This window comes from Pseudopodoces humilis, chromosome 1, assembly GCF_049639895.1.
Source record: "Pseudopodoces humilis isolate 2021_Gansu_Grassland_sample_001 chromosome 1, ASM4963989v1, whole genome shotgun sequence".
In the NCBI taxonomy this organism is placed as follows: Eukaryota; Metazoa; Chordata; class Aves; order Passeriformes; family Paridae; genus Pseudopodoces; species Pseudopodoces humilis.
Window position 1 is genome coordinate 49725757 of NC_142200.1, and position 12964 is coordinate 49738720.

At 37.0% G+C, this 12964-nt stretch overlaps 1 protein-coding gene across 2 annotated transcripts in view; it reads right to left on the bottom strand.

Moving 5' to 3' along the window:
* LAMA1 (laminin subunit alpha 1) overlaps positions 1–12964 on the bottom strand; it is a 99258-nt gene that overhangs the window by 38481 nt on the left and 47813 nt on the right. For both annotated transcript variants that reach the window (XM_088061670.1, XM_005517250.3), the window contains exons 15-26: positions 11790–11901; positions 10782–10892; positions 9901–10028; positions 9210–9296; positions 8727–8938; positions 8108–8214; positions 6963–7143; positions 5517–5653; positions 2691–2927; positions 1463–1606; positions 934–1113; positions 140–325 (exon numbers count right to left, since the gene is read on the bottom strand). In XM_088061670.1, the coding sequence (XP_087917796.1) occupies positions 140–325; positions 934–1113; positions 1463–1606; positions 2691–2927; positions 5517–5653; positions 6963–7143; positions 8108–8214; positions 8727–8938; positions 9210–9296; positions 9901–10028; positions 10782–10892; positions 11790–11901 (1822 nt within the window). The remainder of the gene's footprint in view (positions 1–139; positions 326–933; positions 1114–1462; positions 1607–2690; positions 2928–5516; positions 5654–6962; positions 7144–8107; positions 8215–8726; positions 8939–9209; positions 9297–9900; positions 10029–10781; positions 10893–11789; positions 11902–12964) is intronic.

Below are 12964 nucleotides of genomic sequence, written 5' to 3' on the forward strand. Positions count from 1 at the left end.
AAACATAACACTACTATTATTATTATTATTATTATTATTATTATTATTACTATTGCTATTATTTATTTTCTTTATTTATTATTAAAACCATGAACATTCAAGTTTACTTCAAGGTGATGCTGTGTTCCTCCTGGCTTACCTCCTTCATTTCTACATCCTTTTCAGTTCTTACTCCATTTTCTGGAGAAGGGATGTCTACATAGATGACCAACTTGCTGGTGTGACCTCCTTTCATTAGAATCTGTGGCTCAAAGTTTGAGGCTCCAAAGCCATCCAAAGCATAAAAGGCAACAATATATCTCAGCTTCCCTCCATAGGCCATGAGCTGTTTGGATCAAAAATTACTACTATTATTTATTCAAAGGTTTGAGCTACTAGTTGAAAATATCTTAACATCATCTGTAGACTGGAAAACCGCCAGTCCTTTGAAGAATTGACTTGAACTCAGTGGCTTTTTCACCATGGTTAAATACATATTTCTAAAAAACAGTCTTAGTTTCTTTACCTAGACCCTCTCAATGTGTGCACTCAAATTTTATTAATTTCCTAAGCAATAGAGATTCCATGATCTATATACTTATTCTAGCATCAAGGTTGAAAATTCTTTTAGGTTTCTACTATGAAACCAAGCATATCACTGTTTCCCCCCAACAGAATCTGTGAAGTAATTAAATATGGGTGTTACCAATTTACAGGGTCACAAAAAATCTTGTAAGGAAAGTATAATGTAAACAAAAATTTATTTATAAGGGTAATGTAATAATTGTGCTTGCTCTAAGTAAGTTCTATCACTGAATAGTTACAATATTATGACCTACAAGAATAGAACTAACAAAGAAGTATGTTATGAAGATATTACTATTCTAGAGTAAAGGAGTGTCTATTAGACAACAAAGTTATCTACAAAGCATTCCAATTATTTAATGTTCTTACCTGGTCTCCCTGAAACTGCTCTGGCAACTTCCAGTAAAATGTTTCTGTATTTAAGTATTTTCTGACTATGGCAGCATCCAATAAAACATCAGGAAATTGTGAAAATACTCCTTCCACTGTTCCAGTCAGGTTACTTTGAGCTACTACACGCAGAATAGCCTGATCTGGAGTTAATGTTATCTGCAACACAAAGAGCAAAAAATTCATTCAACAGTATTTCCTTTTTACAATTTTAGCTGCTTTGAAACAGTTAATAGCCCATCTTAGATTATTAAATGCCCAACCCAAAAAAAACCTGGGAAACATGTTTGATATTTCCTTTTTAAGAAGCGAAGAGTGAAATGCAAGTTTTCAGAAATAAGAGTATGACCATTTACCACTTGCTTTCTTTTCTATTCTGGCCAATGCCACTGGTCCTGTAAGCCAGTCAGGACACTCAGCCTGATCCACTAAATGTGCACATCAGCGTGGTACCTAACATGAGGATAAACAGCAAACTGTGTCTGTGTAGCTATAACCCTTTACTTACGGGAATTCTCACATAGTCTTCTAGTTCTGAACAAGATATGGACATCCCAAAACAGAAGCATGGAGTACATCCTAGTGCATTGTTAGCAGACAGACCAAAAGTTCCAGGTTTACACTCACTGCATTGTAGACCAAAAACATTTTCCTGGAGGATATTTTAAAAAATTTTAAAAAAATTAAAAAAAAAAAAAATGTAACAGCACACTCATAATACTTCACTATCTAAATGAAACATGATTATTTTTGGAAGAAAACCAGTTGCTACATAAACTACATAGCATAATATCAATTATTGTATGCAATCTGTTTTAGTGTGCAGTACATTACTTTTTTTCATTATTTTCCAATGTTGTTTTGTTTTCTTTCTTAAAAGAAACCAAAATAAACCATAAAAAACAAAAAAAAACACAGACAAAATAAACACAGAACATTTAAGTTAAACTCATATATTTGACTGCCTATCAAAAATTAGCAGCTATGTATTTCAATTCAAGACAGAATTCCCTCCCACACCTGCATCTGAAAAATGAGCTCCAAAGGCCAAATGAACTGCTCAGTACTAACAGGAACCAAGGGACCTATTCCCAAATGTCTGTTTTTGCACTAAATTCCCAAATGGTAAGCTGACCCTCACGAAACACTCAAAACTACAGTCAGTGCCCACTGATACCTTTAACCAGAGATTGGACAGATACCTGGGAAGGCATAAATTTGTTGTCTAGAAGTAAGTTTATTACCACTGAATCTTTCAAGAACTGATTCCCATCTTTTCAGAAAAATCTGTATTATCTGTATTTTTTATGTTTCCTTTCCTATACAGAAGAATATCAGATTTCACCATTAGCATTAGAGTTATTCTTAAGCACTGCCTTTAGTTCCAGCATAGGAAAGTAATTTGAACTTACAACATAAATGTATTTCAAGAAATACTGATATTCCCCACTTAGTATTTATTGGTTTCTTCCTATCATTATAATTTGAATTTTCAAAAAAGCAGGCTATATCATCTGAACTAATGTGTTGTTCCCAAACCTAACAAAACCAAATGTGTACAAACAGAAAAACGTCAATGTTTTTCAATTTTTCCTGACTAATAGTAAGATCTGTCGCAGATAATCCCCTAGCAGGGATACAGGTGTGCTCATAAATGATGCAGTTTGCCATCTTCCTTGCAATCAATATCTAGAAAACACTAATGCTGTCCCAGAAGGGGCTGAATAACTCGGTACCTTGCAGGTACAGATGCCAGTCTCCTCTTCACAACCACAAACTCCTTCAGTGACATTACACGTCTCCGCTTTGGTTCCACTCAAATCACAGTCACAGGCAACACAGTCTGGGAAGTCCCTGTAGCCTAAGGCACACCTGGAACAGTCTCGTCCTCCAAATTCAGGTTTGCACTGGCATTGACCTGTCAGCACATCGCACTGGAGGTTGGCTGAACCAGTGCTGCTACAGTTGCAAGCCTTAGCGGAAGAGAATAAATGTTCATAAATAGCAGATCGTTTTTAAAAAAAATAAAATCTTACCACAGTAAATTCAAAAATTACTCCTAAAACTCAATGTTTGCCAGCAAATACTGCACAATAATAAAAGGGAAGAAATTCCACACAGAAATGAGGTTGTTTGGTTTGTATTTTAGCAAAGAATAGTAAAGAGTGGATGGCAAAAATTTGGAAGCTTTGTTGGTTCCCAAATATGGGTTGGGAACCAAAGGAGTTGAAGGAATCTGTTCCAGAAAACAACAACATATCCAAAATTCTTAATTTATAGTACTGGTAATTGAGTACAGCAAGTAAATTAAATAATGCTGTATAAATGCTGAATGAAAGAAATCTGTAAGTATCATCATTTTATAAATATGACAGAAAGGAAAATCTTAAAACTAACATTCTTTTAAGATTTCAAGAAGCATTAATATCTTTTGCATCTTGCTCAAGCTACTTTTACTACTTGATGAGGAACCAAGAATCTCATTGTATCCCAAAAATGGGAAGCTCAGTACCAAAGGAAATCTGTTTCCTGGTAGAGTGCATCCTTCATTATGCAATCAGTTATACAAACCTATCATTATAAACAATCAGAGCGGGTGTACTTTATTTGTCACTCTTTTTTGAAGCAGTCTGGATTAGCCTTCACTCTTAATTTCTTATCTGTGGTTACTTAACAAGTCCAGTTTTGGTCTGTGGTTACTTCTAAAGGAACAGGCACAAAGTACATTCCATCTATCATCATCTACTGTGAGCATTTTCCCCAAGTTATTTTCCTTATCAGCTCTCTTTGAGATTAAAAGCCTTTACCTGACCAAGTTCTGCATGCCAAGTCACACAAGTTCTAGTAGAATTATTGTCTATCTTTTAAGACTCTTCACAATTTTGCTGGTTACCCACAAAACTCTTTGTATTAAGCAGTTTTTACTCTTGCACCAGGCAGTAATAATGCCAGATTTAATACACTTTATGGCCACACAGGTTGACAACTTTGGCTCTCAGTTATCAGTTAAGATCCACAGCTCTGAACATCAAACTCTTAGGCAGTAATAAATTGCATGTATTCAATCTCTAGCTCCTTGTGATAAAGATAAAGACTCTAAGCTACAACACACTGTGTAGCAGCACACATGAAAAGGATTGTAGTCTAAACAAGACTACAGATCTGCTACACTACTGCACCCAGAAATGGATGATAAATATCAAGAAAACCTCTAGACACATAGCCAGATAAAATAACCACTTATGCATTCTGTGTTGCAAAACCAGACAGTCTGGGCTTCTCAGTGTCTCCCCCATTTCATCCACGTAGAGCACACAGAGTCTTTCCTGGGTTTGAGAGAAGACACTGCTCCTGGTCTTAAACTACCACATCTGATTATTCAGCATAGGGAATATCCCACTGTTGGCACTATTATCTGGAGAACACATTACTGTTTGCTGCATCAAGAAAGGATCTAAATACCTTAGAGTATTTCACATTCATTACTGTGATGCTGCAACCAAAAGGAATGATAAATAACTTGGCAAAAGTGAACAACTGCATATTTAATTACACCTGATCATTGGCAAGTGCTGTGGAAAGACCCTGTGAAAGGAAAACCTCAAAGGAAATGCACAAGGACCAGCACATTGGATTTATATATTACATTATGTATTATATATTATGTCAGGTAAGAATGATGGTAAGCTAACAAAGCCGTGGTTTAAAGACCAGTTGCCAACTATGTTACTGTAAATCACTAAGATGGTTAACTCTGAAGATTTGCTAGGACTATTTTATCATCCTTACTCTAAGAAATTAAAGAGAGAAAAAGGATACCAATTTGGCTGACACTTAAATACTTACTGCATGTAATGACAGACCTTGTCAAGTTGACTGTATTTGTGGTTTCTCTACTAAAGTTACCCACTACATTCATGTAATTAAAGCCTTTTAAAATCTCAACATTTATGAAATAGTTTGAACCAATGCCATATCTGACAGGAATTTACTGCATGAACCTAAAGGCATAAATGGTTGCTGTTCCTTGGATCTGCACTGACATGGCATTTTATTGCTTAATCATAAGCAATAAGCTGAGATAATGGGAACTACCATTGTTCCATCCATGAAATATTAACTTTATTTATTAATTTTGTTTATAAATTTTTAGAAAAAATGCCTGCAGTAACTTTCAAGACATTTCCAATGTTCTTAAATTCATAATATTATCACTTAATGATTTACACAGAAAGTACATTCCCAGTTGCCCATTGCTGCCATAAATCTGGTTTAATACCACTATTTAAACACATAAATGTTAGAATACACACCTCACAATTTTGATGTGAACTGTGCACCTACCCAGAGTAAGTGCTCTGATAGTATTTTCAAAGGCAGCCCTCTTAGAAGGTTCCTCAATAAACATTGTGCCATCTGTTGTTTGTTTTAATGTGAACAAGTTGCATTAACACTTGGAGACAGAATAAAGATCATGGTTCTCAAAACAAGAGTCCAATTCTGACATTTGTATAAGGCAAATTGCTTTTAACAGCCATAGCTTTTCATCCAGCCTACCATACCTTGCAACCAAGTTTAGGAGACAGTCCCCAGTAATTTTCTTCGCAGAGTTCACATTTTCGTCCCTGAGTGTGAGGGGGACAAATGCATTGGCCAGAATCAGCATTACAGTTGTTCTGAGTATGGGCACAGTCACAGGCTGCAAGAGAAACAGGACCAAATGGGTAATTTTATCCATGCTTTCCTACAGAGAAGGAACTCCAAGTCCACCGATAGTCTTACTTTTCTTATGCAGTACATTTGTCTATTCCACTAGGAACTCCTTGCCACCCCTAATCACTGAGAAACAAATCATGATCACAGTGACTTTTTCTTTTTACTGGAAGCCCATTACTGCTTATTGACTTAGCCTGTTTGGTGTTTCAAACAGCAGTGCTGCATTTCCTCAGGGGAAATAGTCATGCAATTCAAACAGCAGTGCTGCATTTCCACAGGGGGATCAACAAAACCAAACAAAATTACTTTTGGAGTAGAATACATTTGTAGGAAAACTTTTCTATTATAAAGGACACAAAACTCATCAGGAGATATGCTAATGTTCTCAAGCAAGTGAAAGGATTAATCTCAAGAATTGCTTATTGAACAATAGGGATGGATAACTACTTTTATAACAACTAACTACTGCAGGATGCACTTGGCTATTTAAGAAACAAAATATTATTCCAGTTAAAAAGCAGAATTTCAGGGAAGCAAATTTATTAATCTTTTTTTAGTAACATTTAAGTCATTTCCAATAATGAAATGGTTAAAGGTACCCAAAGGATCTTTGACTCTTAGTAAAGACAAAGTATATTCATTTCAAAACAATCTTATAACAATCTCACTGCATATTTTATTTTATTGTACTGTTTCAGGCATGAAAAAAAGTAGTTTCATCTGGCTGGAGAAAAGGCAGGCATTCCTTTAGCTACACTTTATTGAAAAGGGCATCTTATTAACATGAAAAATTAGGTTTTGATGGCATGTTCTCCTTTAGATGAACAATTTCTTCCTTATCATGACTAAAAATTGTACACAGCCAGGTGATGATGGGAAAATAGAGTCAATGACTTCTCATCGAAGTATGAAACACATATTTAAAGACTTAAATGAAAAGAAAAAAAGTAAAAATCTTTAGAAGTTTTTCACTTTCCCAACGGCAGAAAAAAAGGTTTCTTTCTCTTTGAGGGACTGAAGGGTTTTGTAATAGACAAAGGAGTTATTGAGCATGTAATATTTCTCTCATGCACCCTTTATGAGTTATTTCATAGTCACCACCTTTTACAAGGAGCCACAGAGTAACCAAAGAAATGTTTTGTTCTCTGGCTTAATCAAAGTATTAGTAGACCTTCCTACAGACTCTTCCGTATCGTCATCAAAACAACTGACCTTTGCCAGAGTTCAACATACAACATATTGCTGAAAGAAACTCCATACTGTATCTGGAAGGATGGTGGGTTAGAGCTTACGTGTGCAGCCACCATCCTGGAACGCGTAAAAGCCGTGAGCACAACGATCACACTTCTCTCCAGCCACCCCTGGCACACAGTGACACTGCCCCTGATGATTGCAGTCCTCGGACACCGAGCCAAACTCACTGCAGTTGCAGGGAATGCAGCCAAGCCCAGTAAGCAGCCCATAATACCCGTTCTGTTGGAGAAGAAATAAATAGATTCGAGCTATGTTTCATAAATTTTTGAAAACACTACAATACACGCTCTTGTTTTCTCTTGTTTACTCCCCATGATGTCTGGCCTGCATGAATCTTGCACTTCCCACGGCACTGCATGAGTGCTGTGGAAAGACTCCCTGGCATTATCTCTTCACTGTTGCCAGCTGTAAAGCAACATGCACTCGGGTGAAAAACTCAGCCCTGAAATGCTCTCATGGTACTCTAATCTCACAAGCAAGACACTTTGTTTTGAAATCTGATGTTATTCTAATTTAAAGACTTGCATGACGCGAGGGTGAGCTGTGCTGATCAAGCACAGATACCTGTGACTGTGAATTAAAGCCTAGAATGGAGCAGGTCAGTGACCTAGTGCACATGTGTGTTCAAAGTCATTCAGCTGGGCTGGCACAAAAGGCAGTAACTGTGCACAGGTTTCCTGCCCTGGTCTCTGATGTAGTTCTACACTTAGCATAGACTGGAAACTCCTGGTTTGTATCACCAGTGAATATCTGCTTGTTCTTATAACAGGCCTGCCTTTCAGCTGAATCCCTTGTTGGCATTCAGCCATGATGTATTTATTATCACCAACCATGTTTCTTCAGATATTCCCCTTCATTTCACAGAAGCACAGCGTTAAGATCTCTTCAGGTTTGTTTAACAGTGTTTGGTTTTTGGCTGCACACTGTCAGCACAAGCCTGAACAGCCCTATGCAGGAGGGTGCTGAATCAACCACATAGCTTCACATCTGCAAGGAGCACATGCAGAGCAATTTTCAGCCACAAAAACCTCTGCAGACAAACTTTGGTCTCAGCTCTAGCAACAGGCCCCTCTCCCCTGAACCTTTTAGCCGCTATTCTCCGTATCTGCTCAAATCAATATTTATAGATAAAGAGGGAGACAAGAAAATGTATACATTAGCAACAGGTAATATAACTGCTTACCAAGCATTTATCACATCTTTCTCCAATTACATTTGATTTGCAGGAGCAGATTCCTGTCTCATGTTGACAAGTACTTGAAAGGGAACCATTCACATGGCAGGCACAGGCTTGTGTTCAGACAAAAAAAAAACAAATTAAAAAAGTATTCATGTGTATCTATAGGCAGTCATTATTATATAGAATTAAAAATCTGGTGTATGATATGTTTCAGCTCTTCATATCCCACAGATGCCCGTCTATCACAAAAATACCTGTGCATTTGAATTAAAATTTAAAAAAAACCAAAAAAACAAACTCCAAATAACTGTATTTGAGAAGTTTTTTTTTCTTCCAGCCCTGTATGTGACATTCAGAAGCAGGAAATATGTACAGCATGTCACTGGAGGGACAGTGTTAAACAAGACAGTAAGTTCCAGGGATACCAAGTGTCAAACCCTAACATAATACATTCCCCTCCCTCAGCCTAACCCAACCCCAGAGTTTTCAACCTGCCCTTGCCAACTCACAACTTGAAGATTAATTCTTTCAGCAAAGGTGCACATGTCCCCATCCATTTTGCACATGAACACTATATTTTTGAGTTCTCTAAGTGCTGAGAGTAATAAAAATAAGAACTTACCACGACAGTTTTTGTCCATCACTGCATCCCCATAATACCCATCGGCACACTTTTCACAGTGGTGACCTGCTGTGTTCCCCAGACATTTCAGGCACTGTCCTGTGAAGGGATCACAGTGGCCCTCTTCTTGAGGGTTTACATTGCCATTGCATTCACAAGGGGCACACGACTGTCCAGGCATAAGAGGATTCCCATAGTAACCATTAGCACACCTGCATCAGAGTTTAAAAGCTTTATCAGCTGGACTGTGGTCAAGTCATACACTCGACTCACTGAATGGAGGTTTTTTCCCTATTCAATTTTAATCTAAAGTGTCTGTATTATTATAATGTATTATAGTATAGTATTATAATGAAAGACAAGAAGGAAAATTTTATTAGGAATGTTCTGTATATGAGGTATGAATAACAGAAGGAAGATAGGATTATGAACACCTTGTGATGGCAATGGTATAGATATTTCACCCAAAATTAGTGTACATACCTTTCACATTGAGAACCAGTATAGCCTGGAAGACATTTGTCACAGGAAATTCCACCTTCTTCACTCAGCTGGCAAGTGGGACTGAAACTATTAACAATATTTATGGCAGATGATATCAATGCACAGAATCCCAAAACTTCTGCAAACATTTAATATCCACCCTTCCTTGCGCCTAGCTATATAAACACACAAATTCAGTTTTTCCTAGTTTATTAATGCTTTTAACATTACAGTGTGCCAAAATAAACATCTAATTTTCAAAATCTCTTGAGTTTTGGGGTTTTTTTTATTTTAAAAGCAAGATTTTAAAGCTTCCTAAAAACTTGGCTTTCATTCTAGCAAAGCAGTACAATTGCTTTACTGAGTTCCTCTTTTTCAGATACAACACTTCTGTCCTACTGTTTTCTGAAAAACAAGGAAGATAACCATGGTTTTGGTGCAAAGTTCAAGGACAGGTTGAATTATTACTTTCATCCTCTATGCAAAATCATGCAAGTTTACCCAGTCTCTCTTAGCCTAGCCTATGTATTTGTCTACCTCAAAAAAAAAAGTTTCTATGAGATACACACACAAATAAAGATGAAGAAAAAAAATTCCTTTTCTCTCTCCTTCAGATGTCATGACATTTTTCTCTATCTCACTTTCTGGTTTTGCTGAAGATGCAAAAAATAGTCCTGCATAAGAAGCTTACTTGTTTGCAGCAGAACTCAGAGGACATGCACAGGGCTGGCAGTCCTCAGATGTTCCTTGGGATGGATTTCCATAGAAGCCAGGCAAGCACTGATCACAGAAAGATCCTGTCGTGTTGTGCTGACAAGCCTGTGAGACATGGAAAAAATCTTTTTGTATTTTCTCTTGATGGTTTTTCGGCCCCTGAGGGATTCCTACAGCAGTCTGCATGCAGTATGACATCCAAGGAAGCCATTCTTCAAGCCATGAAGAACCGCCTAGAACTCTGAAAATAAGTGTATGATTTTTTTTCTGAGTTGTAAAAATCCCGATTGTTTTTTCTTACATTTTAGAATATACTTTATGAAATCAGCCACATTACTTATACTTAAATATATTTCATATATTGCACACATTTACAGTAACAAGCTTATATAGTTTTTACTGGTGTTTAGCCATTTTATTCCAGTAACCTTCAATTTTCAGAAGAGATCAGAGAGCTAAATTTTCTCTTCACAATGTAATGTGCAATTTCCACTGGTGTTAGTCATGGAAGACACACATGTATCTGAAAACAGATATTCACTGCTTAAATTTGTTCTTTTCAGGAACCTGCAGCAAGCAAAGTCAAGATTTTTATCAGCCAGTATACGATGGCATTTTTGTATTAGTTCTGACTATTCCCCACTTGAAATGATAAACTGAAACAAATTCTTTATTGGAAAACACATAAATGGAGTCTTGAAACATACTCTGAACTAAACAATGAAACCAACAAAAATAACCACTTGGTACCCGTAGCTTGAAATTGTGCACCATGTAAACCTGTCTCCCACAGTCAAAATGCTCTCCTAATTCCTAAATAGATGCTTGAAACATGAAACACTTTAAAGGATGACTTACAAAGCAAGCACCATGAATGTCACAGTCAGTTGCATGCCCATTGCACTTGCAGGGTTGACAAATACCTCCAAAGAGTATTCCATCCACACGGTAGTACCCAGGAAGACAGGACTAAAAAGAAACGAAGGGAGAAAAAGCAGTAGCATTATATGTCTTGAAAATACACATCAAAACTTTTTCAAAAAGCTGACTTCCAACCACCCACCACCCAACCCATTCACACTGTGGTAACTGAATGCTCTTTCGACCCTACTGATGTCACTGTAGCTCTTTTCTGGTGGTTGTTTTTTGCTTATAAAGGATAAAAGGGATAAGAATTAACTCCATAAAACTTTGATTCATCCCTTTGTTCCCTGGAGGCATGAAAGTTAACTTTTGTGGGGTTTAATATGTGAAATTCTTTATTATGGGACAACAGAAAATATATTCTACCACCTCTGCAGAATCATTAACAATGCTATAGCACAAGGCTTCATACCGAAATTATTTGTCAAAATAATTCTTGCTATTCTGCAGTAGGACTGCGCCTCACTAAATCTTCTACTCACAGATACACAAGACACCACTTTGCACAATGCATTTCATCCTTGTGAGTTCTTCCAAAAGCTACCATTCCTCCCTGCAAAGGTTTCTTACTGCCTCCATAAACTTAATGGCACATAACAGGAATGAACTGAACATGATCCAGATCCAGAAAAAATGCTATTAATGAGTAAGGTAAGCTCAAAATAGCTTCACAGAGCTTTAAAATCTGTTCCCTCTGCCACACTGATGTTCTGAAACACATCATCATTTTTTAGTGCCATGAAAAAGAATTCAAGAAATAAGTTTAAAATCCCATTTAACAGTATCTGAAAGAAAATATCTTCAGGATTGTGTACAGTATAGTAGGCAGAAATTCACCACAGAACACATACTTTAATGGCAATTTAAGGCAGCCTGCCTTTAAACCTAGATCCTTTACAATAGGAGATAATTTTGCATACAGAAGACATTGTAAGAGGTTACCTCACAGGATATTCCTGTGTAACCCTGAGGACATTCACAGAATTCCACATCTGGTGCTGAAGAAAGATCTATAACATTCGCACTTGCAGTATCCAGAGTCACAGAGTCCAGCCTAGGGTTAAGCAGGAAAACATCACATCATCTGTTTCCCAAGACTTGACCTTCAACAAGACAGTTTGTTTCTGGGGAGCTAACACCACTGAGCTCTGATCCCTGGCAGGGACAACTGAGGAATAGGCACAAATGTCTTCTGTAAGAAGTCTGTAATCATACTCTTATCACAGCATTTGCAGTCCTGGGAGTAGATGTCTCCTGTTACCATTATTGTTACTGGAAGACACAACCTTCTCAGCCACATTTACCTGTTACATCAGGTAACATTTTTGTAAGGAACCTTTACAAACATTCCATAAAGATGAACACACTTTCCCTAAATGAATTAGAGTGGTGTGGGTGTGCAAAGCAATTTTAGTATCAGTTCCCATTTTACTGACATGAAATGCTACCAAATGACAGAATATTCACAGAATAGTTTGAGTTGAAAGGGATCATCAAGTTTAACTCTTAAATAAATGGCCCATATGGGGATTCAAATCCATAATTTTAGTATTATTAGCACCATGCTCTAATTAGGGAATGAAGAAGGAAGGTTGTCAGTGAGTGAAAGGAAATTGAGTAAGTAAAGGATGAAGCTGATTCCCTTGAGATCAATACAACTTTATTCCTGTATCTTGGAGAAGAGGTAAAACAAAGATCTATAAGGTCTGATGTCAGATACTGCCAATTCTGGTTTGAGACTGTGGGAGAATCAGCTAATCCATTGCAGCCTAATTTTCCTATTAAGGATTTCCTTAGAGATGAGTTTCAATACCATCCACAAACAAACATCAAAAGAAATTACAATCAACGTCTTTGTTGATTGGTTTTCAATAGTCAGTGATGGATTAACTTGCCTCATACCCAAATAAGCATATTGTAGAGAGCTCTGGAGGCATTTCCCTCTAAAAAAAAGCAGCCATTGTAATCCATTGTAATAAGGCTTTTATACACTATTACTTTAAAGCAGAAGACAAAATCTCTGCTACCAGGTATCTTTAAAATCAAATGTCCCTTACCACACACTCCACATCACTGTGTTTTGGGAACAAAGACTGGTCTTAAGAAAATTCAATAAA